At 40.4% G+C, this 27,715-nt stretch overlaps 4 protein-coding genes across 12 annotated transcripts; all 4 read right to left on the reverse strand.

Moving 5' to 3' along the window:
• Window positions 1-1,940: 1,940 nt before the first annotated feature.
• Window positions 1,941-13,424, reverse strand: LOC116192939 (protein FAR1-RELATED SEQUENCE 2-like). Of its 3 annotated transcripts, none has more exons than XM_031521646.1 (9): window positions 10,653-13,424; window positions 10,515-10,556; window positions 10,279-10,383; window positions 10,103-10,168; window positions 9,952-10,014; window positions 9,804-9,868; window positions 9,430-9,504; window positions 8,591-8,621; window positions 1,941-2,063 (listed from the first exon to the last, which is right to left on the reverse strand). In XM_031521646.1, the coding sequence occupies exons 1-9, from the start codon at window positions 12,774-12,776 to the stop codon at window positions 1,956-1,958; spliced, it is 2,679 nt and encodes an 892-aa protein (XP_031377506.1). In that variant the 5' UTR covers window positions 12,777-13,424; the 3' UTR covers window positions 1,941-1,955. The 3 variants fall into 3 exon arrangements, with proteins under 3 accessions (XP_031377506.1, XP_031377505.1, XP_031377507.1); XM_031521647.1 differs by lacking the exon at window positions 1,941-2,063 and adding an exon at window positions 8,757-8,829 and having other exon boundaries at window positions 8,481-8,621; XM_031521645.1 differs by lacking the exon at window positions 1,941-2,063 and having other exon boundaries at window positions 7,581-8,621; window positions 10,653-13,421.
• Window positions 13,425-13,676: 252 nt separating this feature from the next.
• Window positions 13,677-17,661, reverse strand: LOC116192940 (protein FAR-RED IMPAIRED RESPONSE 1). 2 transcript variants are annotated; one of them, XM_031521650.1, is made up of 8 exons: window positions 17,475-17,661; window positions 15,159-17,352; window positions 15,029-15,079; window positions 14,869-14,937; window positions 14,692-14,760; window positions 14,539-14,607; window positions 14,408-14,455; window positions 13,677-14,306 (listed from the first exon to the last, which is right to left on the reverse strand). In XM_031521650.1, exons 2-8 carry the CDS (start codon window positions 17,268-17,270, stop codon window positions 14,286-14,288), a joined length of 2,439 nt encoding a protein of 812 aa, XP_031377510.1. In that variant the 5' UTR covers window positions 17,271-17,352; window positions 17,475-17,661; the 3' UTR covers window positions 13,677-14,285. The 2 variants fall into 2 exon arrangements, with proteins under 2 accessions (XP_031377510.1, XP_031377508.1); XM_031521648.1 differs by having other exon boundaries at window positions 15,029-15,085; window positions 17,475-17,657.
• Window positions 17,662-18,321: 660 nt separating this feature from the next.
• Window positions 18,322-19,862, reverse strand: LOC116198522 (H/ACA ribonucleoprotein complex subunit 3-like protein). 2 transcript variants are annotated; one of them, XM_031528691.1, is made up of 4 exons: window positions 19,703-19,862; window positions 19,345-19,419; window positions 18,872-18,914; window positions 18,322-18,638 (listed from the first exon to the last, which is right to left on the reverse strand). In XM_031528691.1, exons 2-4 carry the CDS (start codon window positions 19,396-19,398, stop codon window positions 18,541-18,543), a joined length of 195 nt encoding a protein of 64 aa, XP_031384551.1. In that variant the 5' UTR covers window positions 19,399-19,419; window positions 19,703-19,862; the 3' UTR covers window positions 18,322-18,540. The 2 variants fall into 2 exon arrangements, with proteins under 2 accessions (XP_031384551.1, XP_031384556.1); XM_031528696.1 differs by having other exon boundaries at window positions 19,345-19,422; window positions 19,703-19,851.
• Window positions 19,863-20,472: 610 nt separating this feature from the next.
• Window positions 20,473-25,386, reverse strand: LOC116198490 (protein FAR-RED ELONGATED HYPOCOTYL 3). 5 transcript variants are annotated; one of them, XM_031528676.1, is made up of 9 exons: window positions 25,217-25,386; window positions 22,127-24,355; window positions 21,984-22,040; window positions 21,695-21,763; window positions 21,548-21,616; window positions 21,397-21,465; window positions 21,243-21,293; window positions 21,080-21,159; window positions 20,686-20,992 (listed from the first exon to the last, which is right to left on the reverse strand). In XM_031528676.1, exons 2-8 carry the CDS (start codon window positions 24,329-24,331, stop codon window positions 21,100-21,102), a joined length of 2,580 nt encoding a protein of 859 aa, XP_031384536.1. In that variant the 5' UTR covers window positions 24,332-24,355; window positions 25,217-25,386; the 3' UTR covers window positions 20,686-20,992; window positions 21,080-21,099. The 5 variants fall into 5 exon arrangements, with proteins under 5 accessions (XP_031384513.1, XP_031384536.1, XP_031384544.1 ...); XM_031528684.1 differs by lacking the exon at window positions 25,217-25,386 and adding an exon at window positions 24,429-25,203; XM_031528653.1 differs by lacking the exon at window positions 25,217-25,386 and having other exon boundaries at window positions 20,473-20,992; window positions 22,127-25,203.
• Window positions 25,387-27,715: the final 2,329 nt, after the last annotated feature.

Below are 27,715 nucleotides of genomic sequence, written 5' to 3' on the forward strand. Positions count from 1 at the left end.
AGATTTGTTTATGTGAGAAGTGTATCGGTGTAGAGATTGGAAGCACATTCATCTTGTACTATTGTAGTCGATTCATATTTCAAGATTGTATATATGAAATATATGCATGTTATCGCATGATTTTTCTCCTTGGGTAAGAGATCATGAATCCGGTCCACAGTTGGCTCGAAGCATAGCCAGACGGAGATGATAGATATCAGCTCATCACTCGAAGTTGATCTTATTAGGTCACCCTTGTAGTTCATTAATGAAATTTACCTTTTATCGGCACATATACTAGTTTTCTATTCCCCACGTTGCATGATTTCATTATATCATACCTACTATTTTTTTATAATAACTATTCCCCACGTTGTATGTATTGTATGATTGAGATTTGTTTATGTGAGAAGTGTATCGGTGTAGAGATTGGAAACACATTCATCTTGTACTATTGTAGTCGATTCATATTTCAAGATTGCATATATGAAATATATGCATGTTATCGCATGATTTTTCTCCTTGGGTAAGATCATGAATCCCGTCCACAGTTGGCTCGAAGCATAGCCAGACGGAGATGATAGATATCAGCTCATCACTCGACGTTGATCTTATTTGGTCACCCTTGTAGTTCATTAATGAAATTTACCTTTTATCGGCACATATACTAGTTTTCTATTCCCCACGTTGCATGATTTCGTTATATCATACCTACTATTTTTTTATAATAACTATTCACATTTTAACAACTTTTCTCCTTAATGAAAATAAACAATTAATTTGAAATTCAAACAATAAATTTCACTATAAAATTATATTAAGTACGAGCAATTCAATAATAATCTTGCGACTAATAATCTTATTCAATATGCATTATGCAATTATTTAATAATACATTACAAACATTTATCATGATATACAATTCATACATTTACTTTACAATTTTATTTTTCTTTTATTGTGAAAACAATTACCGTTACATTAATTTCAAGTACTAGCGTTGTTCTTTTTATTATGAATCATAAATTCATAGCAATATTGATTTGTGATAAATTTTAATCTTTCAAATGACATTAGTTTTGGCAAATTAACGACTTGCAATAATATTTTTTCTGAAAATTATTTTTTGCAATGCACCGATTTGTTATCATAACATTATATAATTTATTTAGGTCTTTGAAAAAGAAACTTGCTTATCAAGTTTTTTGTTTTTTGGGTGAACTACGGGCCGAAGCCCTAAATACGAATCAAATTAAACAGTACAAACCCAATCCGCATACGGTAATAAACCCAGCCCAGACGGACAACTAGACGAGCGAGTACCTAAAGGAAAGGAGAAAGCAAAGTTCGATAATCAATCCGCATATGAGTTGCCCTCCCGATAAGTGTGGTGAGTGGTGATCGTCCAAACTAGAGCAAGTAGCATCCGAATATCCCGATCAGCCTACTGTTCCAGCCTACCATCTGCCTTGAGCTAAGAAAATGCAGAACAACTCCAAAATTCACCTCAAGAGTAACTCGACGATACCCTTGCGCCCAAGCCATGTCAAAACCTGTAAATACTGCCCATAGTTCAGCAGATATTGAAGAAGCAGATATGGATGGATCCCCTCTCGAGGTTCCATCCATATTCAACTTTATCTACCTGAGCTCTGGTGGCCGCCATTTTCCAAGTTCTCAGCTTTTTCATCCGAATGCCATCAAAACCTGACAGACCACACGAAAAATAACCCCCACTCCCTCAAGAGGTCGAGAGAACTCAGGATCAAATGACGATTCATTGCGCCATGACCAAATAAGCCAACATCCCACCCCAAAAACCAGAACGTATTCTTCGCAGACACTGGTACCAAACTTCTCCATAATTGCTGCGCCATCATACAATCCCTCAAAACATACTAAGTTTGACTCTTCAGCAGAGTTACATGCTGCACACAGATCACTCGACGCAATTCCCCTTGATCTCTGATGAATATTCATGAGGAGCCGAGCCGCTCATGGCCTACAAGCCACAAGAAGCTCCTTATTCGTTGCGGACCTCTCCATTTCCAGATAAGCTTCCACTTCACCTCCTCTTCCCGAATGTTTTCCCGTGTCAAGCAGACCTGACCGAAAAAACACTCGCTTGATCAGTGAAAGAAGCAGCTTTCAAATTGAGCCATGACCCTGGAATTGGTTCCATTGCATCTTCCGTTCCATGCCCAGGAACCCAGTGATCAGTCCAGAGTTTTGCTTAGTAAGTCATTTAACTGACTAATTATTCCCTTGATTATTTCAACAATTTCATTTTATATTTTTTATATTTATGAAATTCTGCATTGTTATTTATATAAAATAATTTTCTAACAGAATTATATCATACATATATAAGATTTCACCTTCAAACCGATATCTAAATTACTTGTTAAATATTTATTAATTTACATTACTTCGAAAGAGCTCGCTCTTAGATTAAACAGTGTATCTTATAATATCTAGAGATATAAATAAAAAGATACTAAAAAAATGTATTCTTGAAATTACATGAGTAAGCTTAAATCATATTTGGTGAATAACAGTCAACTAGAGTGACTAGAGGAATAGCAACATGATGGTATAATTGACATCATACTAGATGTGCAACTAAACCTGAAAGCCGTGCCTTTCTATACGTGATATATTTAGAAAAAAAGTGCTAAGATCGTGCTCTTCTATACTACTCTCAAAAGGTCGAGTTATACTTTGAAAAAAAAAAGAAAAGAAAAGAAAGTAAAGGTCGTGCCTTTCACCGTATGCATAATAAGCATTTCAGAGGTCCGCACTTCTCCTGATAAATTGCATAAATCGGTGGCAGAATCCTTAGTAAGGATTTATATATACATATATATATATATATTAGAATATCAAAAGGATTCTTCACGTTATATTACATATATGCTTATAACTACCGCGTATATTCTTATAAAAGTGCGATCAACTGAATGAAAAACCAAAATTAATCTGCCCATTATTTATAATAATATCAGCTCACCATTGATTCCAAATCCAAAGCTAATTAGACGATCTAACTTCATCTAGATACTAAACATATATAAAGAGCTCATCTGATATTCATTAAGTACTTCATATTTGAATATTTTTCATAATCTGAGTTATTTTTCTGAAAAGAAATCCCAAGAAAAGGAGGATTATAACCCAGAAGATTTGGGTGAACGATTTATACAGAGATTATTTGAGAAAATCTAGCAATAGCAGAATATATACACATACGACCCTTTCCCATATGCCTTTCATATCTTTCTACAACATTCAGAGTGCGAATTCGGTGTTCAATTGAAGTCCAAAGTACGTACGAAGCTACAAGTACGTTCGAAGTATGGCGGACCTACTCTTTATTTCGCATCAGGTTGGCCTGCCGCATCAGATTGGCCAGCCTTGCGGGAAACACCTGCTGCACGCCAGCAGGAGGGAGCATGCACCCTGGAGATGTCCACAGCCGGGCTGGTGCAAATTGAACGTGGACGGGAGTTCGTTTGGGAATCCAGGAAAAGGCGGAGCCGGAGGACTCATCCGAGACGAAGGAGGCAACTGGGTGGTTGGATTCTCGGCCTACATCGGCTTCAAGACGGCTTTCAAGGCGGAGCTGTACGCGATCAAGCATGGACTCGGCCTTCTCCTCAACTACACAGAGGGAACCAAAGTCGAAGGCGTCATCATCGAGTCAGACTGTCTGAGAGCAGTCGAGATGATTGATGGACGGAAGGATCATCCCGGTTACAGTTCGAAGATTGCCGAAGATCGAGAGTTCAAGGTCCTACTCCAGGAGATCAGGAAACTTCTTATGCGACTAGAGGGTATTTGCGAAGTTCGACTTCAGCACGTGTTCCGAGAGGCAAACCACTGTGCGGACTTCCTGGCGAAGCGAGGAGCACATCAAGATGTCGACATGAAGATCCAAGAGGAGCATCCGCGGGAACTCGAGACTCAACTGGCTCTTGATCGATTTGCGGAGGGGTTTCATCAGCATTATTGCCCGTGTTGCCATCATCAGGGCCTCCCCTTTTGGGTCGTACCAGCTCCCGCACTGCATCACATGGCGCCCTTCCAGACGTGGTATCCACTGTAACGGGACATTGATCGAAATTTAATGTAATTATTACATGTAAAACGATGGAACTACGTGGGCTCTGATCCTCGTAACGAGGTACGTAGGCAGCTACCATGGCTCGAGCCCAATTAATTAATTAAATTCTTTTTAAAAGGTTGTATGTATTGTATGATTGAGATTTGTTTATGTGAGAAGTGTATCGGTGTAGAGATTGGAAACACATTCATCTTGTCCTATTGTAGTCGATTCATATTTCAAGATTGTATATATGACATATATGCATGTTATTGCATGATTTTTCTCCTTGGGTAAGATCATGAATCCCGTCCACAGCTGGCTCGAAGCATAGCTAGACGGAGATGACGTTAGAAAACGGAGCACGTGCGCAGCGGAAACTTTAAAATGAAATGACCTTCCTTTTTTCTTTTTATCTATTATTTATAGTTAAGGGCTGAAAAATGAAATATAGTATGCCGCTCTAGGGGACGGCCAAAAGGTCTCCGAAGTCCAGCAAGCAATCGAACACGACTGCAACCTCCAAACCCCTGCCGACGAATTCCGCTTAAGCTGGAAGGACAAGGAAAAGGAAAGCATGTGAGCTAGTCCGAGACAGTGATCCAGGGCTTGGCTAAGTTCACGAGTTGGAGATAAGCGAACTCGAACCGTTGACCGGACCACTCTCTTAAGCCAACTTTCGGGAGGCCAGTGTAGGCTCTCTTTAGAGTGTCTACTAGTATTACTTTCTCTAAGATTGTAGAATTATGGTTGAAACCTCAACTTACAGTTAGAGGTAAATTGTATTGAAATATATAGAGTATGTACATGATGTGTTTCAGGAAAGAAATAAATACAATTAAATACAACATTTATACAGGGGATTTTATTATTTGAAATTATCATTTATTTCCTCTATTACTTTCAAATGCAATCCATTCGTATTTCATTCTTTTTTTCCTTGCCAACACTTTGCTTTTCTTTGCAATACAGAACCGAAGACGAAGACGAAGGCGAAGGAAGCTCCCGTAGACCCCAATATTGGTAAAAATTAAATTTTTATCGCTCAATTTTAATCAAAACTCAAGATTGCATCTCAACATGAAATATCACCTTCTAACGAATAAACAACGAGATATAATGAATTCACTAGTAACGTCACTACTTTTGTACTCACTCTTGTCGGATTTGGTTTGTTTCGATTGATCAATGGAACCGTCCAATTGTTCGGTCTCTAGCTTGTCTGCACGAAAGTGTCACTACCAAGGACAACTTCTTCTCGATCCGTCCACTATGATTTAGGTCACCAAACTCGAATGAAATCACTACGGAATGAGAAGACCATGTCAAGGATGTCTTGGACCACCGGTTCACCAAACCATGGCCAGGATGGCCTCCGATCAATGAAGGCAAATGTGTGGCTGAGCCTCCTTCTCTCTCTCTCTCTCTCTCTCTCTCTCTCTCTCTCTCTCTCTCATTTTCACTCTTGAGAACAAACGGCAAACCCTTAGACTTAATCGTAAGACACTATATCTTTATATAGATTCTTTGATTTATCGTAATTGTAATTATTAATTAATCTATATTAATTAATAAATCACAAATTAATCCTTGCACTTTAAGTCATCTAATGACTTGCCCTCCAAGTAAGAGAGAAATATAACTTTTGTTCTTGACACAAGTTTCCACTTATAGAAAATCCATTTATAAAAACTTTCCAAATAAGAAAACTCTCGTTTTTCTTCAATTGGATTTACCTTAACATTGATTCGCTTCAGGATGTGCTAGCACCCTTACAATCACATTGCAAGTCTCATCCAATAATTAATTCCTAATTAACTTCCTCAATTAAAATTAATTCTTTTCTCGGCTTAAACACGTTCAATGTGTATAACTAACTAGGTTCATCACCAAGTGACAATGGGATTATAATATCAATTCGTTTGACATTATCGAAAACTCTTTCCATAACCAAAAACACAATTTCTAAAATGCCCTCAGCTCCCAAAGTTCATGAGTGATGCCTAGCAACATAATATGATAATCCAAATAGTGACGAATGTATAATTAGAACATTCTAATGAACCTATGACCGTATACGCCATACACTGAGTCCCTTCACTATAAGATCCCGATCTAGCCAAGGCCACGATAAATATCAAACCCTTTAGCCGACCATATGAATCATCTGGTTTCATTTTTGGATTTGTGGTACTTAAACAGAAAATCTTTTCTATTTAAGTCTATCTATCCCGACTGAGAATTCCTCGATCCAAAATAAAACTCATATATATAGGACATTTTCCCTGTTTACTCAGGTTAGTGAATCTCGTTATGATCGGACACCTATCTCTAAGTATAATGAACTAGAACCACCATTTGCCGAATACTCATGTTAAGTACAAATACATTAGCAGTAGCAAATTCTAATTATCCACACATGAGACAGCGTTCCATTTCAGCTCTAAGGACTATATGCACTAATATCGTATAGATAATATACATTGACATTAGTAAATTACCATGTGAATATTATCTAAGCTTCACGTTCGACCACTTATAACATGAGCATCCACATGTTTGTCCTGACAACGGTTGTCAGATAGTATGAGATTCACTACTTAATCTTCTTTAATATCTATATATTAATTATGAATACAGACATAAATGACGATCTATTCGAAGAGATAATGCCCAGTTAAGTCTCATACGATCGTGAATAATTTAAAAATATTATTACCAAATTACCCAGTGACTCATATTATTAACTCTTTAAGAATGAAGTATTCAAAATATCTTAAGAACTTTATTATAATAAACATAGACAATATATGAATAATAAAATAAACTTCATCGTCATAAAATGAATTATCCAAATACATAAACTGACTCTAGAGCATATCACTAACAAATGATAGATATCATCTCATCACTCGACAGTGATCTTCTCAAGTCATCCTTGTAGTTTGTTAATGAAATTTACCTTTTATCGGCATATTTACTAGTTTTCTATTCCCCATGTTGCATGGTTTCATTATATCATACCTACTATTTTTTAAAATAATTATTCACATTTCAACAACTTTTCTTCTTAATGAAAATAAACAATTAATTTGAAATTCAAACAATAAATTTCACAATAATATTATATTAAGTATAATCAATTCAATAATAATCTTATTCAATATGCACTATGCATTCATTTAATAATACATTACAAACATTTATCACGATATACAGTTCATACATTTACTTCACAATTTTATATTTCTTTTGTCGTGAAAAAAATTATCGTTACATTAATTTCAAGTGGTAGTGTTATTCTTTTTATTATGAATCATAAATTCATAGAAATATTGATTTGTGATAAATTGTAATCTTTCAAATGACATTAGTTTGGTCAAATTAGCGAGTTTCAATAATATTTTTTTCTGAAAATTATTTTTTGCAATACACCGGTTTGTTATCATAACATCATAATGTTATTTAGGTTTTTGTAAAAGAAACTTGCTTATCAAGCTTTTTTTTTTTGGGGTGAATTACGGGCCAAAGCCCTAAATATGAATAAAATTAAACGGTACAAACCCAATCAGCACACAGTAATAAACCCGGCCCAGACAGACAACTAGACAAGTAATGAGCACCTAAAGGACAGGAGAAAGCAAAGTTCGATAACCAATCCGCACATGAGTTGCCCACCCAATAAGTGCGTGCAGTGGTGATGTTCCAAAATCATGCAAGTAGCATCCGAATATCCCTGATCCGCCTACCGTTCCAGCCTACCATCTGCCTTGAGGTAAGAAACTGCAGAACAACTTAAAAATTCACCTCAAGAATAACTCGACGATACCCCTGCACCCAAGCCATGTCAAGACCAGTAAATATTGCCCATAGTTCAGCAGATATTGAAGCAGCATGGCCCAATTCCCCTGGCTCCCGCCAAACCCCGGATCCCCTCTCGAGGTTCCATCCATATTCAACTTTATCCACCCGTGCTCTGGTGGCTGCCATCGAATATCTTTCCAAGTTCTCAGCTTTTTCATCCGAATGCCATCTAAACCTGACATACCTTGATGAAAGCTTCTGGTCACACAAAAAATAACCCCCGCTCCCTCAAGAGGTCGAGAGAACTCGGGATCCAATGACGACTCATTGCGCCATGACCAAATAAGCCAACATCCCACCCCAAAAACCAGAGCCCATGGCAATTCAACCGGACCTGTCCGCCAAACAGACAAGTTGTTAACTAGCCACTGCTCCATATTGGCCGCGAAGAACCTATTCTGCTCAGACACAGGTACCAAACTTCTCCATAACTGCTGCGCCACCATACAATCCGTCAAAACATACAAAGTTTGACTCTGCAGCAGAGTTACATGCTGCACACAGATCATTTGATGTAATCCCCCTTGACCGTTGATGAACATTCATGAGGAGCCGCTCATGGCCCACAAGCCACAAAAAGCTCCTTATTCGTTGCGGACCTCTCCATTTCCAGATAAGCTTCCACTTCACCTCCTCTTCCCGAATGTTTTCCCGTGTCAGCATAGCATAAGCAGACCTGACCGAAAAAACACCATTAGGACTAAACCTCCAAAAAGGTTGATCTCTGCCCAACTCTCAATGCCGTAGAGCGACTCCAGCTATGTCCAATAAGGTGCTTTGGGGAAGAAAATGAGAAAAAGAATCCCATTACCAAGCAACCGCTTGATCAGTGAAAGAAGCAGCTTTCAAATTGAGCCATGACGCTGGAATTGGTTCCATTGCATCTTCCAAAAGCGTACCATGCCCAGGAACCCAGTGATCAGTCCAGAGTTTTGCTTAGTAAGTCATTTAACTGACTAATTATTCCCTTGATTATTTCAACAATTTCATTTTATACTTTTCATATTTATGAAATTCTGCGTTGTCATTTATATAAAATAATTTTCTAACAGAATTTATATATATATATATATATATATATATATATAAGATTTCACCTTGAAACCGATATCTACATTACTTGTTAAATATTTATTAATTTACATTACTTCGAAAGAGCTCGCTCTTAGATTAAATAGTGTATCTTATAATATCTAGAGATATAAATAAAAAGATACTAAAAAAACGCATTCTTGAAATTACATGAGTAAGCTTAAATCATATTTGGTGAATAACAGTCAACTATAGTGACTAGAAGAATAGCTACTATTTTCTTTTCATTTTTTTATAATTTTTTAAAGCGTAAAAAAAAAATTTCACAAATACATTATCGATAGATGAAGCAAATTGACCATTCTATCCTTTTTTTGATGAATAACCATTCTATCCTTATTAAATATAACCCCATTGATTCCTTGAGAATTTTGCTTGCTAATGAAGTTTACCTCTTATCTCGGGGGGTTTTGTTTCGCTTTCTTGGAGGACATTCGGTCGAGCTCCAAAGATCTGACAGGCTGTACCTGCAACCAATATATGCTTCGGAGGTTAATCCATCATCGGCAGTGAAATCAGCAACAGCAAGATTAACTGGAAAAACTACATCTTCTCTCTTCCCAGAAAACAAAGAAACCAAAAAGAAGAATGCGTTCAGCCGTCCCGATAGACATAGGATGATAAAACTATTATTACAAAATGTGAACCACAACGCAACTCATTTTGTTATTGCCTTCTTCATCTTACAAGAAGAGAAAGAAAGATGGAAAACTTTGATCACTTTTCTCAAACTAAAACAGGTTGCAAAAGTTCCAGTGATGCTTACAATTTCTTGAAAGCTGTCGGAATGTCGAAGTGACCAACCTGAGTCAACATTGGATTTACATGTACCTGATAAGAAGTCAACACAGTTAAAGATTATATCATATTATAGTACTGTAATAACTCAGGTTATAACATGAGTATCAACTTACCACGCCTGCCGAGAAGTTAATGTAGTAGGGGCCCCGAATTGGAGGAAGTGTGTTCAGAGGTTCCTTCATCAAGCAATAAAATCAACCAGTAAGGACAATGCCGTCATCTAAAAGATACTTGACCATCAATTCCAACATCAAAGAACATTACCGCATCTTCTGCATCTGGCGGATCTCCAAGGGGACCACCTTGCGGCTGTAGACTAGAACCTTCATTCTACAAAATCGAAAAAGGAGATATAAGATATACAAAAAACGATCCATATGAAAGAAAAGAACACCATATTTCTATCTTAGTGATGATAAATTTCTAAAACATATTCATACAATCCTCTCTGAAATAGCATTCGAAGTAGTCACTGGGACATCCTTTACAGAAGAAGCATCACAGCTACTGATTTCTTCTACTCTCGAATTCATGCTTGATGGTTCCTACATTTAACAATAGAATTAAAGGATTATCAGCCATCACGTATCACACGTTTAACTGCAAAACCAAGCGATGAATATATTCAACTCTTCGAACAGCACATAAATGAATCCAATCAATACAATCTAAGTACCTGCTGCCAGCTTCCTGGCTCTTGTTCTACCTCACCATGCAGCTACAGCACGAACACAGTATTCAGTCAAAACAATAAAGAGCATAACGGGGCATGGATCCACAAATCTATGAGTCCAAATATCAAGTGCGGACATACCTTTCTCTTTTTATATTTTCTCTTCTTCTTAGACTGGCCCGGCATACTTCCTTGATTCTCTTCAGTATAAAAAGAACCTGGAATAGCCGTAGAGCTGGGCTCAGAAACAGTCCTAACAGAATCGTTCACCCCCACACAGTGCCTCAATGCTTCCTGCAAGGACTGATATGCCACATCATAAGCTTCTTGGGAGAAAGAAGCTTCCTGACCCAACTTGATGGCTCGTCTACACAGATCGTTAAATCTTTGCAATCTGCTGGAATGACCACTAGATTTATCATGAAAGGTTTGCCTGCTCTTAGCATCCTTTGTCCAACGCTTCAGAATATATTGGGGCGGAATGCTTGAAATACCTAATGTATGAAGAACAATCATTGCGTGCCGACAAAGAAAACCTCTATACTCAAATGATCGACACGAACAACAAATATCCAAGTGCTTCTCATTCCAATGTAAAATGAAACTTCGGTCTTCCCCAGACTCTCGAACTTGAAATCTTCCGTTTGCCTCATTTTCACCATCTCTTTGCAGATGACAAGACTCAACTCCCAAAACTTCATCTTGGAACTGCTTAAATATTGTGCTTGTATATGTTTTAGACATTTGCTTCTCAAAGGGTGATACAGACTTCAATGGAGGTTGCTTCCCCCTTGCTTCTGCATTGGCTTCAGCCTCCATTTCATACCTTTCTTGCAAATATGTTCTGCACTTCTCCATGAACTCCTTGATTTTGGTTTCTCTACATATGTATTTATCAAAGGATGTAAGTATGCCTTTGGACCGCGCAGCTGTAGAAATTCCAGCTAAAAAGATGCCCTGCATATAAGCTGGGACCCACTTTGTACGATCTTCATACAATGAGCGAACCCAATCATCCTCACCCAACTCAAATCTTGAAACTAATTTCTCCCATTGGTTTTCAAACTGTGCTACTGTAAAAGATTGATGAACGCATTTGTCAAATTCTTTTCTAAAATTTTCATGTTTATCAACGACCCCCAGATTTCCAGGAATCATCCTCAAAACATGCCACAAGCAAAAACAATGGCGGGATTCTGGGAAGACTTCTGCAACAGCTTCTTCCAGAGATTTGTCTTGGTCTGTAAGGATTACTCGGGGAGACGTGCCACCCACTGCTCTAAGCCATGTTTGCATGACCCAACTGTAAGTTGAGGCAGTCTGATTCCCAATCAATGCACATCCTAGCAGTATGTACTGGAAATGATTGTTTACTCCGACAATGGGAACAAAAGGAAGGTGATATCTGTTACTAACATAAAACGTGTCGAAGAAGACCACATCACAGAAACTGCTATAATCATGACTACCTTTGGGGTCGACCCATAAAACGTTCCTCAAGCGTTTCCCATGGTCTAAATCTATTGCATAGAAGAAGTTTGGATTCTCATCCTGCATGCATACAAAATTCTCAAGCATCACTTGTACATCTTCCTCGCTCAGAGCTAACTGCAGACCCTTCTTTGGACGGGCCATAGCACCAAGCTTGTTTGCTCCCCTGATAGACTGATAAAAGTCATCCGGGCAGATTTCATGGTTATGCTCTTTCACAAAGCTATGAATTACCCAAATCCCATCCTCTCTCCTCTTCATGTGCATGCCTGCCTTGCAATCAGTCTTGGGACAAGACCGTGGATTGAGTGCAGTATCACACTCACGCTTGATTCCAAACCTAGAACAAGCAATTTTCACATCGATGAATTTACCAGATTTCTTCGAGCGACGGCTTGCTTTTATGGTGATGCCGAATCCTACAGACCGAGCATACTGCCTGTAAAAAGAGTATGCAGCTTCCTTGGTCTCAAACTCCAAACCGCTCCGTGGTTCGCACACTGGTCCATCGTGATGAAAATTTACCCCAAGAATATCAGCTTCCACCCGATTCTCGGACGCCATCGTGAACTCTCCTGGTTGTTGCACAGGAGCTTCTGGACCATGTTCTCCCACCGGACAGGAGTTTCCATCTTCTTCAGCCATATGTACGCTGTCCGTAATTTCAAGATTATCCACATCTACGTTTGAACTAACACCAACATCTTCGTCTTCCTCCTCGAGCTTCTCTTCCCCGCCAAGGGGATTTACATCAACATAATGCCCGGTATGCATGCTATCTGCTCCTTCCAGATCATCAAGATTTGTATTTGAATCAGAGTTCAACCTCTCTTACTGACGCGAAGGACTGTCGAGATCAGTCTCCATGAACATAGACCGATCCAGGCCGCAAGCTCATTCTAACCCGTAATCCTTAGGAGAGCGATAGCGATCTAATCAATGATGCCCAGATAACATCTTGCTCAAAGATTCATTCTTGAAACATAGACACAGGCAAACTCTGTACTGAAGCAGCCGAAACAGTCGGAGTGAACTGAATCAGAGAGAGAAATTGAGACAAGTAAGAGCCAAATTCTACTCCAATTTCCGCCCCTTGACTGCAGTGAAGCAGCAATCAGATGATCTGATATTATCTTGTTCCTGCAACCGGGTGAGCCGATGAAGCGGAGGAAGAAGCGGAATGCTTCGATGAACAGTCCCCTGCTATTGCGATGCTGCTTCCATCAAACTTCGAGTGAGAGCTCGAATCATTCTTTGTTCTTCTGCATAGAGCAGCAAACAGCTCCGCAAGAGAAACCCACAGGTGCTCTCAGCTCCCAAAATGGAATCTTCTTCTTCCACCTGCTCCTGAATATTGCGAATTTGCAACCGAGCTCGAGGGAAGAACATTGTGGAGGACAAGTACAACTTTTTTCTTTTCCCTTTTTTTTTATTTAAAATTTTCTTTTTTCTTATATGGATATATTTAAATTTTCTTTTACCCTCGTACTTGTTAGTTAATCATTAGTTTTGCCACGAAAGTACACTACTAATCCGTAATGCTAAAACACATTTTCAATTGCTATAGAACGTAAACGGGATGGTCCGTGTTAACTGTCCAAACCGAAATATCGTACCAACTTACGGGGATTCAGCATCCACCAGGCTGAAACAAGAACAAACTAGTTGCAAAAATTGTACAAAGCGAACAGCATCGGTGCTTTTGATAGCTCCATAGTAATAATGTGATCCATAAAATGCTTAAGAGGCCCAACAACACAATCAAAATGCTCCAAATTTCCGGACCATACATGAGATCCAGATCCAATGTAACCACTACCTGCACCACTTTATACAAAATCTCTTACAAGGGAATACACGCCTTTGGTTATATATAACCCGATATCACGTAGCCTTCCTCATTCAAAGCTTGTACGGAAAGGTCAGCTTTGCCCGGGATCAATCGTCCTGTTTACTACGTCTACCAACTAAGATGGCGATGAACGAATCGAATCAGCCCCTCATGCCGCGTGCAGTCTTCACCATGTTGTTTAAGACCCTCAACAAGTTCCTTGCGTCCTGTCATTCTGCTCCTCAATGGTTCGTTACGCTCAAAATTGGAACTATTACTTGAGGGATCATCATCTGCAGCACTGTCTTGAGGTCAAATATAGTGAGGTGGGAAGAATTCCAGTTACTTTAGGGTTGTTAAATCGATCAGAGATTCTGCGCCAAAAGCAAAACTCTGAATGTCCGACTACCAGAGTCCATAAGTTAAAAAGTCTGTTCGAAATCCACTCCACATCAACCATGCCTCGTTTGATCCTGCAAAATCGATACAAGAAATCATACAGGTAAAGCGCCCATATTTGAAAAATCATAAAACAGAGGAATATATCAGGTTATATGTACAGTACGTAGCTTACCTGCAAGCTGTGACTGAAGCTTCCCGGGGTTCGGAAATCGATCTGACCCTATAACAATGAAATGGACCGGAATCAGAAGTCATGTTTTACATTCGACAATCCATATAATCTCAACTCTACAAATATCTTACCAGCCCGTGAATGCCCTGCTGGGTCCCGAAAAATCCATCATGCCCAGGTGCAATAGAATTCAATTGGCCCTGTAGATTTATCGACCAAATGAGACGATTCATTCTATAGTGACTAATATGAGGCTTTTCAGTTCCCTTGACAATATGACTTACCAGCCCCTGCAAGCTCGGCTGACTAACATAATAGGCATCTTGTGGTGGCTCCATTAAGTTCAATTGTACCTGCAAGGCCCCCAGAAGAAAAAGGAAAGAAATCTATCATTACATTACATGGTTCAAGAACTAGAGTGCAACTACAGCAAACGTAGGAAGAACATCTTCTACTCTTACCAGTCCTTGCACATTTTGTTGGGCACCGTAATATCCACTGAAAGTGATTCCTTCTGTGCTTAAGTTGTCCTATAAGTAGGAGAAGAATGATACCAAATTAAACTAACAGTTACACACGTAAACTACTTTTGCAGGATATTGGTAGAGATGATTCACATACCATTTGATGCAAGCCATCCTGTCCCTCAACCATAAGAACATCGGACTCCTCCTGCACCTGAAAAACCCATAGGCATTTACTTAAGAAAAATAAGAGACCAAGCATGTTTCAGCTATCATGTAGAACTAACCTTCCTTTTTCTGTTGGTAGTTCTCTTTTTACTCGTTCTACTTGCCAAATTTCCCTGGTTCTCCAATTCAATCTCACGAAGGCCAATAATGCCATTACTAGATTCTGCGCCGGCACTGCTAGAATTATTCACATTTACACAGTTCTTCAGAGCCTCAACAAGGGCACGAAAAGCGATTCGATAAGTCTCTTCAGATAAAGAACCCTCCTCGCTCAGTTGAATAGCACGCCTGCACAGATCATTGTACCTCTGGACCCCAGTCTTTATCCTTTTTGTCTCTTCGCCCTCTGCAGGTTGGCCAGTCTTCGCGTCTTTCGTCCACCTTTTTAAAATGTAGTGAGGCGGGATGCTTGACAAACCACAAATTTGGAGAACAATCATTGCATGTCGACAAAGGAAGCCTTTGAACTCGAACAAATGACAGGAGCAAGAGACCTGTGAGATCACTTCATTCCAGGTGACCATGAAGTTCTCATCCTTCTCACAGTCGTCAACCCTAAATGTTATGATTGGCCCATCTTGCCTTTCCCGTTTAGGGTGACAACCCACAACACCCAAAACTTCTACTTGGAATTTCTTGAAAATCGCATGAGTGTAAACAGTCGACATTTGTTTCTCCCATGGGGAGGGTGATTTCAAGGCAGGTTGCTTGTGCAAAGTATCGAAATCTGCTACAGCTTCCTCCTCATATCGGTTCTGAAGAATCAACCCAAACTGTTTCACGAACTCCTTTACTGTAATTTTCTTGTGAACATACTTGTCAAAGAAAGAATTGATGCTATCAGAACGCTGAGGCATGGACATTCCTGCTAGAAAAGTATCTCCGAGAAAGGTGGGTACCCATTTTTTCCTGTCTTCATATAACATCTGAATCCAACCATTATTGTGAAGTTCAAACACTGTGACCATTCTCCACCACCTCATATCAAACTTTTCATCTGTCCATGACTTAAAAATGCACTTGTTGAATTTGGGCAAGAAATTCTCGTGGCTTTTGATTACCTCAGCGAGATTCTCAGGGACCTTTTCCAATATATCCCAAAGAGGGTAACAATGATGAGCACTGGGAAGGGCTTCTTCCACAGCTGCCTTGAGAGCTCTTTCTTGATCGGTGAGTATAACTTTGGGCGATTTTCCACCCATTGCCATAAGCCATGTCTTCAATAACCAAACAAAAGTTGCTCTACTCTCATCTGCCACCAATGCACACCCCAGCAACATAGACTGAGAGTGATGGTTAACCCCAACAAATAGCACAAGAGGCAACTTCTCGTTGCCCTTGATATAAGAAGTATCAAGAGATACCACATCACTGAAGCTCATATAATCACTCCGGCTCTTACCGTCGACCCAGAACAAGTTCCTGAGTCGCTGCTCTTCATTCAAGTCTATTGCATAGAAAAAGCTCGGATTCTCCTTCTTGATACGTTTAAAGTATTCAAGAATCACCTGTGCATCTCCCTCATCCAAATTCAAGTGCCTACCTTTCTCGAACTGATAATTTAGGCCATCTTGAACCATCCCAACATGTTGGTATCCGCCCGATTGTCTAGACATCTCCACATACATCTTTCTCGTCCGTTCACTGACTGCATGCAGAATATCAATGTTATTCTTCTCAGCTAATTTCACATTCCGATGGATTCGGAAATGGTATGCTAGGGCAGGCAAGAGTTCATGATTATGGTCCTTAATGAATTCGTGTATAATCCACTTTCCATCCTGCCTCCTTTTCACATGCATGCTCGCTTTACAATCAGTCTTCTTCACACTGGGACGCCTACTGCTCCCACTTTCTGATTCAGGGGTGACCCCATAACGAGAACAAGCAAACTTGGCATCAATGAATTCCTTTGATTTCTTCGAGCGCCGACTGTTCTTTATCGACGTGGTGAATCCCATAGACTTGGCATATTCCTGATAGAACGAGTAAGCCGCCTCATGAGACTCGAATTCGATTCCATTCCGGGGCTCGATCTCGACACCCTCTTCGAACACCACACTGGGAGTTTTGGGAGAACTAGCGGGCCCACCTCGGTTATGAGCTTCATTTGCGGGATCGATAAGACTGTCACTCGGTCCAATTTGCAGGGTATCTCCACCTTCCATCATAGCATCAGTCACAACGATTCATTGCCCATCAGATGGTAAACTGACAACATGAAGCTTCACTGCAGCATGACTTCACAATGTTCTGCTTCATGCAAAAACATCAAATTATTCTGAGCTCAGAACTACAAATAGCGCTGAATATCTTCGAAAAGCCCCAATTTTGATGCCCAAAATTCATCGGGCGGAAGGAAAAGGAAATCAAACCTCGCCATGAAAAGTAGAAAAGTTGAGTAGACGGGCTGTCCCGCCTGAGCTTCCGGAGAGTGAGGTGCGACGAGCCCGAGGGAGAACGGACGAGAAGGGAAGGGACACGGCGAGCTTCAGAGACCGAATGGAGCGCACAGAGAGAGAGAGAGAGACCCCGTGGAAATGGCAGGAAGGTTAATATGGTCATTTCACTTTAGTCATTCAATTTCTGACGGTGGAATCAACGATCGATGGAGTACCATTTTTAATTTACGGTTTAGGGGTGACAACTGACAGCTCACAAAGTTGGGGGGCTTATGCGAATTTTTAAGAATTTTCGTTTAATTATTTTGGGTTAATTCTTCGTCTAATATAATCCTCACATACAAGTCATCAATTCAAAATCAAGAGGTCTTAATTTTGACTCTCATTACTGAAAATTACATACCATTTATTTCGTTTTATTTTATATTCTTATATTAGTCCATCAACATTCCTTATAAAAAAAAAATTCTCAAACATACAACATTTTCTTTTGAGGTGCTCCATAAGTATTGATATTTTATTTTCCTCTCAGTGGGCACCATTTAGTATATGAAAACCTAATTAATCTCAACTAATTCAAATTCAAACCAAATTAACATTCTCCCTATCCAAATTCAAACCAAATCCCATTCTCCCAATCGCGGATTACTCTTTTGTTCCTTACCCATAATCAAGATATTGTGTGTATTCAACACTGATCCCCTGCAGCATTATTCTCTGCATGGGAGTCGGTTAATTTCAATTTAGCCCATGTTGTTCGTGGAAAGTGCCCCTGGAATCAAAACTGATAACGTTGGGTTCAGCCAAGACACCCAATCCCAACATTAAAAAAGCCAAGGCTATGTCTCATTCAACAGAGAGAGATTCTTCGATAACATAGTCGAGACCATTACATCCACTAATATGCCATTGGCCAATGCTTAACACTGGGAAATATCGTAACCATAGTAGAGCAACTTATACAACTACTGATTCAGCAGCACAGTTTCAACTCATCAACCATGGGACACAACATAAAAGCTAAGGGTGACATCCGTTTTTAGTACTTCAGAGGTGACTGTTGAGTTGGAAGCAACCCAAATCGTTTCTTCAGAAGAACTCTCTGCCTCGAGTATTTGTCATCTGGGGAGAAGCGTGCTGCAGTATAAAAACTACTGATTATCAACAAGTCGCGGCAGCCTATGTCCAGCATGGTGATAATAGACAATAGTCACCAGAGAGTGAGAAATAAATAAAAGCAGATTCGGAATCTATCAACCAGAAGAAATATGTGAAGAGGAACTGGATTCTCAAAGTACCAGCCAGCGACAAAACCATATAGATTCTAAGCAAACATGAGAAACAATAGAAGCATCGTCCGATGCAAGTACCTGGGTGTGCAGATTGCGTTGCAAGCCCGTTCGGCGATTCTTTCTGCCAACCCAGAAAAACAACCAAAGAATCATTGAGAAGTTCTACAGATACAGGAACAAAGAACCCAAAAATTGATATTTGCAAGTTTACAGGATTCTTCAGGAAAAAAATTGCAATTCATTCGCCCATTTGAAAAAACCAAACGAGTCTCTACTGTCCTATCCTACCATAATCTCCCGGACGATTCAAATGCAAGTTGAACCATTGATGCGAGTACAACATATCAAGCAAAACCATATGAAGACCAGTTGAGCTGACAGACTTCGAATCTATATGTGACAACAGAAGCCCTCAAGATTTCCTTTTACTTTTTTTGTGTTCTTTTTTCTCATTTGGCAGTGTCAAGCAAGATTGAAATCGATATATCTTCCCACTTTCAGGCGAATTTCATGCACAACAACACTACGCAAAGGTACTGAGGAGCTATTACCTTAGTGGTGTAGACTTTATCACCGTTCTCGTTTATGTAGAACTGAAGATACATGGCTGCAGCTCAATACAAAACCTGCTGAAAAACGAACAGTAAGCAGTACGATTCAACAAATTGGCAAATCATCATAATAATCAAATGATTCAAAACACAGCGAGACAGTAAACAAGCCAGATAATTCCATATCCATCTATGCACTCTATAACAATTAATACACAGTAGCGGTTTCACCCATATTTCGAACTTGAAAGATTGAAAATTTCTTTCTGCATGGCATCACAATCAGGGAAGAAACATCAAATCAATGGACCCATCCAATGATTAACAGGGCCGGATACCGCAAAATCAAAACCGTCACCTGTTTCGCTTCAGCGGGGCAATAAAAGTGGAAGCGGGAGAACCTGCCGTGGAAGATGCAGATAATCAAAGGGCCGGCGCGAAGAGCGACTGCGGAGGGAAAGGTTTTATTAGGGTTTAACGCTTTGCAACGAACGAAGAAGATGACAAGAATTTGAGGGCTTGAGAGGCATACGAAAATGGGCCATGGGCCTTCGAATGTTAGAAGGATGATGAGGAGAAAGAACTGAGCCAGGCCCATGAATTAATTGATATGGGCTTTCTCTTAATTTCTTTATTGTTTTTCCCATAAAAAAAATTAAAAGTTTAAGCTCTTAAAAAGAACATTATAATTGTGAATTGCAATTAGTCCCAAAGACTCAAAATTCCCTCCCACGGTCTATGACAGCATTTGGATCCTTCATTAACGGTAATAAATAAATAAATTACAATTCAATAAACAAGTTATTTCAATAAATCTCAATTATACTTATATATTTAGAGAAATGGAACGATTACAGAACAAAACAAAACTCATGGTATGGTATGATTAGATGATAATCTGATGATCATTAGACACGACAACAATTAAGATTGATTAAGAAATTTTTTCTTCACAGAAGGGAAATGGTCCACACAAATTGCTCGATGAATGCAAGGGCTTCGAGCCTTCGAATGATCACTGGTCACTCCATGATTGGAGAAATTCGACTCGACTTTCACTCTCCGCATTCGTGAATCATTTGAATCATTTGATCAGATATGGGTATTGCGAGTGGGAGAGGACCCATAGATTATAACCTACTATGTGTTGATAAGTAATGCCCATAGATTATACAAACCTAGGCATCTGTTAACTCATGGGATTTACTTCTCAGATTCCAGGAAATAACCTTTTGCCAGAAACAGGTTTGCCATTCGCGCTTTTCCGTCGTGAAGGCCAGTTTCTTATAGCCGACCCATCTTTGCAAACTTCGATGGGGCTGCACATCGCCTAGCATGATATGGCTGCATGAACTGAACTCGAATATAAACTTCACCCATGGACATAGAGTTTCTAATCTCAATTCATTCTAGTTTACAACGGCTGCAACTATTAGGTAACACTAATACAAACAGCCTCAGCCTGTACAGCATAATCTACTTCCAATCTTTCTTCTATGTTCTCTTACCAGGAACGACTCAGCTGCATGAGTGAATAACAGCTGTTGCTGGACTGGGAATCAGCAGCCTACCAGTGAAATCCGCCGATAAATTCCTGTGTGATCCCCCAACCTCAAGGCAACATGGCTCCAAGATACGTACTTCTCATCTACAGGTGCAGTTCAATGCATACTTTTACTCAAGTCCAAAGTCTCCTGAAGAAAAATAACAGAAGGAAACTGCACGAGCAAGCTACCTTTATTGCTGAACGGGTAATTACGCATGTCTAGATGCTTCCTCGTGCAGCTGAGCTGCTCTTACATTGGGATCATCCTGCTACAAAGAACAATGCGATGTTAAGTTCCAATGAGTAATAACGGATACAAAGACCCACTGAAATAAAGAGGCTGAAAACTGACCCGAATGCCAAATGCATAGCTGTTTGCAGATCTGAAGAAATCCATCTGCCCCTGCAAGCAAGAAACTGGATCAATCACATTCCAAGGTTTCGGACTTAACTCGAGGAACTAGAAAAAGAAAAAAGGAAACAATTGATCCTATCAAGTGTCATACCAGCCCATGAATACTTGGCTGGGGAGTGTAGTAACCATCATGGCCCGGTGCTATTGAGTTCAGTTGCCCCTAAAAGATGAATGAATAGAGAGTGAAACTCAGTCCCTTGCATTATTGCACAACCATATGAAACTGTTGTCTGAAAACGTACCAGTCCCTGAATGGCCTGTTGATTTCCATAGTAATTATCCCGTGTGGGTGCCATTAAGTTTAGCTGCACCTGCAAAAAATCAACATGTCCTTATTGCTATACCAATCTCATAGCATTTATATACAGTACATGTGACGAGTGACATACCATTCCCTGAACACTCTGCGGTGTTCCATAATAGCCATCAAGAGTCACTGTTCTCGATGTTAACTTTTCCTAGGTAAGAAGAATTATGAAGAAGGAAAAACTGCCATTATTCCCTGCACATATATTAGGGCCAGTGCCATACAATAAACCTAATGATGCAATAGTTTTTCAGATGGTGGAAGAGTTTCTAGTATAAGATGAACCATCCTCTATATCAATTTTGTTAATCTTAGTTTATTTGAATGGATAAACCATTTTCTGTACATCGACAAAGGTAAACAAGACAAACCATTTGTTGCAAGCTCTCTTGCGGCCCAATACTGATCATGTCCTGTTCAGAGTTCATCTGCAAGGAAAAAAGAATTTTACTTGTTACGCACATATGAACAATCCAAACTACACGAGGTTAGCAGCGAATCCAATAGTTAGTACCTTTCTTTTCTTGGTTGGATTCTTTCTTTTACTTGACTTGGGCATGCTCATGCTCATGCTCATGCTCATGCTCATGCCCATGCTCCTGCTCTGAGAATCATCTTCCACACACAGCAGACCATGAGTGCCCGAAGTGCCAGCTTCTGCAAGACCCTTAGAGTTATTCATACTCATACAATTCCCAAAAGTTTCTTCAAGTGAGCGGGCTGCCAGGTTGTAACTGTCCTGAGACATCGATGCCTCTTCACTCAACTTCATTGCCCGCTGGCAGAGATCGTTATACCGTTGAACCCTGGACTGCAGCTGCTCCGGTTCCTCCACCACCGAGTGTCTGCTCTTTGCATCTTTTGTCCACCTCTTCAGAATATAAGGCGACGGGATTGAGGAGAGGCCGCACATTTGAAGAACTACCAGTGCATGCCTACAAAGATAACCTTTGTACTCAAACAATCGGCACATGCAAGAAACTTCAGATTTCATCTCATTCCAAGTAACAGTAAATTCTTGATTTTTCTCTACATCGTGAACCCGAAAAGTGACGCCGCTCTCATCCTGCCTGTCCTCCTTGGGATGACAAGCAACTGCACCGAGGACCTCTACTTGAAATTTCTTGAACACTGCATGCGTGTACACTCCGGAGACACACTTCTCAAAAGGAGATGGAGATTTTAACATGGATTGTTTATTCCATGTATCGGATTCTGCTTTGCTTTCCTCCTCATACCTGTCCTGTAGAAATACTTCATACTGTTTCACAAACTCCTGTGCGGAGGTCTTCTTGTGCACGTACTTATCAAAGAATGAGTTCACACTTTCAGCGCGCTGAACTGTACACATCCCAGCTAGACACACATCCTTGATGAAAGTTGGGACCCACAGTTTACGATCTTCGTACAATGACCGTACCCATTCATCATCTTTGAGGTCACATCTATCTACAAGTTTCCACCACCTTTTCTCGAACTCTTCTTCCGTCCACGACCTGTTGACGCACTTTTCGAATTTCGCCATAAAATATTCATGCCTTTTTATTACGTGACAGAGGCTGTCAGAAACCCTCCCCAATATATGCCACAAGCAAAAGCAATGACGTGAGAAAGGAAAAACTTCCGAGATAACTGATTTGATAGTCTTATCTTGTTCGGTAATGATAACTTTGGGAGGTTGCCCGCCCACTGCTCTCAACCAAGCCTGCATAATCCAAGCATATGTAGCAGCAGTCTCATCCGAAATTACAGCACATCCCAAGAGCATGAACTGATAGTGCTGATTCACTCCAATAAACAAGGCAAGAGGCATCTTGTGTTTGTTTCTCACGTAGGTTGTGTCAAAAGAGACAACATCACAAAAACTCCCATAGTCATGCCTACTTTTGGCATCAATCCACAGCAGATTCTTAAGGCGCTGGTCTTCACCCAAGTCCACAGCATAAAAGAAATTGGGATTTGAACATTGCATCTGAGAGAAAAAGTCAAGCAAAATCCTAGTTTCTCCAGATTCTAATGTCATATTCCAACTCTTATCAAACAGATTCCTGGTTTCAGTCTTCAAGCCTATCACATTTGTATATTCTGCAAACTTTCTAGCCATATCAGCATACATCTTTCTTGTTTGTTCACTGATAGCTTGAGCTGGTAAAAGATCATGGTTATGCTCCTTCACAAAACTATGTATAACCCATTTACCATCAGGTCGTCTCTTCACATGCATGCTTGCTTTGCAATCCGTCTTTGCACAAGCTCGTCTTCCAGCCCCATTATCGGGATCTTGCTTACTTTGCCTTGCCCTCGGCCTGTTATTGAAGGCCTTTTCATACTCTCGTTTCGTCCCATATCTAGAACAGGCAAACTTTGCATCAATAAATTCCCTAGTTGTTTTTGAACGGCGACTATTTTGGATTGCCGTGGTGAATCCCATGGACCGAGCATACTCTTGATAAAAAGAGTATGCTTCTCCATGAGATTCAAATTCCATGCCAGAAAGAGGTTCAAGATTCACGTATTCTTTAACCTCCATTGCATCCACACCAGAGGAATTCATGACTCCAGCACCCACACCGTGGGCTACATCTCCGATGTCGACCATGCTTGCACTTCCAAGATCTCCATTTTGCAGTTTTTCCTCGGCATCCGACAAGTTATCAGTACATTGTGGCCCTTCTTCCTTGTCGTGTTCACCTGAAGGCAACCTCAGATCTATGTCCATGGAGAAAAAGAACCGAAAGGGTACCTGAAAGGTAACAGAGACCATTGGAAAATAAGATCACTCGATCAACAGAACAAGTAACCGTCCGCCAACTTACACTGATGATCAAGGGTCCTTCTTTATCGTGATCATACAAGTAGACATCTTTTCATCCCTCATATGCGAGAAAGTCGATTACACAACAAAATTTTGTGGGTTCGTATGTCGATGTGTGTTCATACATAGAATCATGAATTAGCAATGAACTAATGTTTCCCTCCATAACCTCATGGTTAGGTTAACTATCCCAGGATTATATGACATAGATTATCGCAGGCATTCCTTCTGTAAGTAAATCTGAAACAATCATTTTCCAGAAAGATTAAGAGAACCAAAGTTTAAGAATTCAGCAGACGATTATCAGCTCTTAGCTCTTAATCATTGCCGGACCAAATTATCAGCAGTCACACGCCCATCATCCACAGATCGAAGACACCCAATACGACACAATCGCGCGAATTCAAGCTTCAGGAGTCAAATGAGGAAGCTCAATGAGCTTGCAGATTCATAATACAAGCCCGATCGACCAAACACTCTGACTAGATATCGATTTTCCGATTCAGTCCAAATCAAAACCAAACACTGTCGCATTTTCGACCGGATGTTTAAGCTGCCCGAGCCAAATTGGGGGAGCTGAACGAGCTCCCCCGGCTCGAACCCCGAGCAAGCAACGCAACAAGGAGATTTCAAGCACGATCCCCATCGCCGATGCAAATGGCAGAACGATTAATCAATGAACGGACGAACAGTAATTGCAGACATCTGATAGAGAGAGAGAGGGAGAGAGAGAGAGAGGGAGAGAGGGGGGAGAGAGAGAGAGAGTGAGTGAAGAAGAAGCAGTCTTACTATATGAATTGAAGGGGAGAAGGGGGAGGAGGAGGGAGAGGTGAGGGTTTCCTTCAATCTCAGAGGAGGAGCGTGGAGCTGAGGAGACTGGGCGGGGTCTCACGCGACGAAGCTGGGGCGAGTGGACAACAGCACAACCCGACGTCCCAGAGCTTAGGGCTTCCTATTTTGATCTTGCCAGCCTCCGCCTTCTTCCCCACTCGCCCCCTCTCCCTAATGATTTCGCACGCGGCGCGCGTGCCGTCACCCGATCCCTTCTGTCGTCCGCCTTCCTTCCCGACCACGGCGCGTGCTGCCACCTGGGCCTGGGGGACGGTATCGGCGTGCAAAGATTATATTTACTTTAAAGTAAATAGACAATTTCGTCCCCTACTTTCGCAAATTGTATTAATTTTATCTCCGACTTATTTTTTACATTAGTTTCGTTCCCGAATTTACACTTTTGCATCAATTTCGTCCCTGATTTATTTTTTGCATCAATTTCGTTATCGACTTTGTACGGTTACATCAATTTAGTCCTTGACTTTGTACAATTACATCAATTTAGTCCATGACTTTCGCAACACTAATCCCTGAGTCTTAGCGTTACATTAGATCGATCATCGGTTACATCAATATAATCCCAGTGATTAAGGGACAAACGACATTACTGCTCCGTTAATTTGTTCAGGAACTGAATTGATGTAACGACTGGGCAAATTGATGTAACTCCAAAATTAAATGATGTTCGTTACATCAATTCAGTCCCTCTCTTTCCTCCATGTTCACTATTCATCGTCTTCTTCCTCTTTCTCCACTGTTCCTCGTCCCCATACCCGTCCTCTCCTTAGACTCGACGATATCTGCCCCGACCTCGCCCTCTCCTTCGACCACCGTTAACCCCCACCAAGGCCGCCCTCATCCCCGACAAGGATGCCATAGAAGGAGGCCTCCCAGTAGATGGACTTCTCAGGGGTGTTCGGGGGGATGTTGAGAGGACCCAGAACGGGAATTCATGGATTTTTACTAGAAATCAAAGAATTAGAGGACGGAGCAATCGGAATTGGATGGATTGAAGGTCGAAATCGCAACGGAAGACATCGACAAAGATCAGAGCGTGTCAATCGAGTCTCCCGAAGTTGTTGGGTGTCACAAGCACGAACAGCACTAGACAGACTATCGGGCCAACTTCGGGAGAGCGTTTGTATATTTACAGGACTCGGATTTCTGTATTCTAGGTATCTGTGGAAACCTCAAACAACAAGCTACAGTTTAGAATCAAACGAAAGTGAAAAATATGGAGAAAACGGGTCGAAAAAAAAAAAAGCTCGAATCCTATGTTCATCATGTCCGCAGCCGACTTTAGAATGCGATATTTTTCAAACGACTCAACCAAATTTGGTTCTATAAGATCTTATAGCATCCTACTGATCTAAACAATGAAATTATACAACAATTTTGGTCAAATAACTTAGCTACGATGATATGCCATTAACGAGCTTTCAAGCTTTCTTTCTCTAGAACCTAATGAGCTACACTTCAGCTTCCAAAGTCGAGGGTTACCGCGTCGCCCATCGCCCCAGAATCAATTAGATTGAAGGCAGTCGCCCTCAGCCTCGGGAATGGCCGGGCTGCAACAGGTAAGATTTGTGCCGAAGAAGAATGAGAATGAGCGAAGGAAGAAGAAGAGTAAATAGAGACAAATGGGTTAAAAAAAAAAAGTCAGGAACTAATTTGATATAGCACGAGGACCAAATTGATGTAACAATTTGCACCATTTAACACCGTCAACATTAATACTTAATGGCGGAGACCAAATTGATGTGACAGGGGACCAAACTGATGTCGCATTGGGACCTGATCGATGCAACCACCCCACAGAAGGACCAAATTGATGCAACTGTATCACTAACTGATGTAACTGCGAAAAGTCAGGGACTAAATTGATGTAACCGTGCAAAGTCGAGGACCACTTTGATGTAACAGAAAAGTTATGGACTAAATTGATTTAATCGTGCAAAGTCATGGATGAAATTGATGCAAAAGTGCAAAGTCGAGACGAAATTGATGCAAAAAATAAGTCATGAACAAAATTGATGCAATTTGCGAAAGTAATGGACGAAATTGCCTATTTACTCATTTACTTTACTATTTACCCGCCTAATTTTGCCTTTGCTTTTGCTTTTGCGCTCCTATAGTTTTAAACTAGGCCACCTCAAGGCATGTAGTTTATATAGTTTTAACTTGGACCCTATTCTTTCATTTATGGGATTAGTTTTTTTTTCCTGAATAAAATAATGGGCAGCAGTAATGATAACATTACTGTCTTTCTCTACGTAATATTCGATCTCTCGTGTTTAATCGTGAACATATCAGATGAATTGAATAACCAGCGCAAGCACTAATCTTGTCAGCGTAGTATCACCAGGGGTTTAATATAGTTCACAGAAACTGGAGATGACCTCAAGCCCAAGCCAAAGAGCCCACCTAGCATATGTTTTCGGGGGATTCAAACTCGAG

The sequence above is a fragment of the Punica granatum genome, chromosome 1 (genome assembly GCF_007655135.1).
Source record: "Punica granatum isolate Tunisia-2019 chromosome 1, ASM765513v2, whole genome shotgun sequence".
In the NCBI taxonomy this organism is placed as follows: domain Eukaryota; kingdom Viridiplantae; phylum Streptophyta; class Magnoliopsida; order Myrtales; family Lythraceae; genus Punica; species Punica granatum.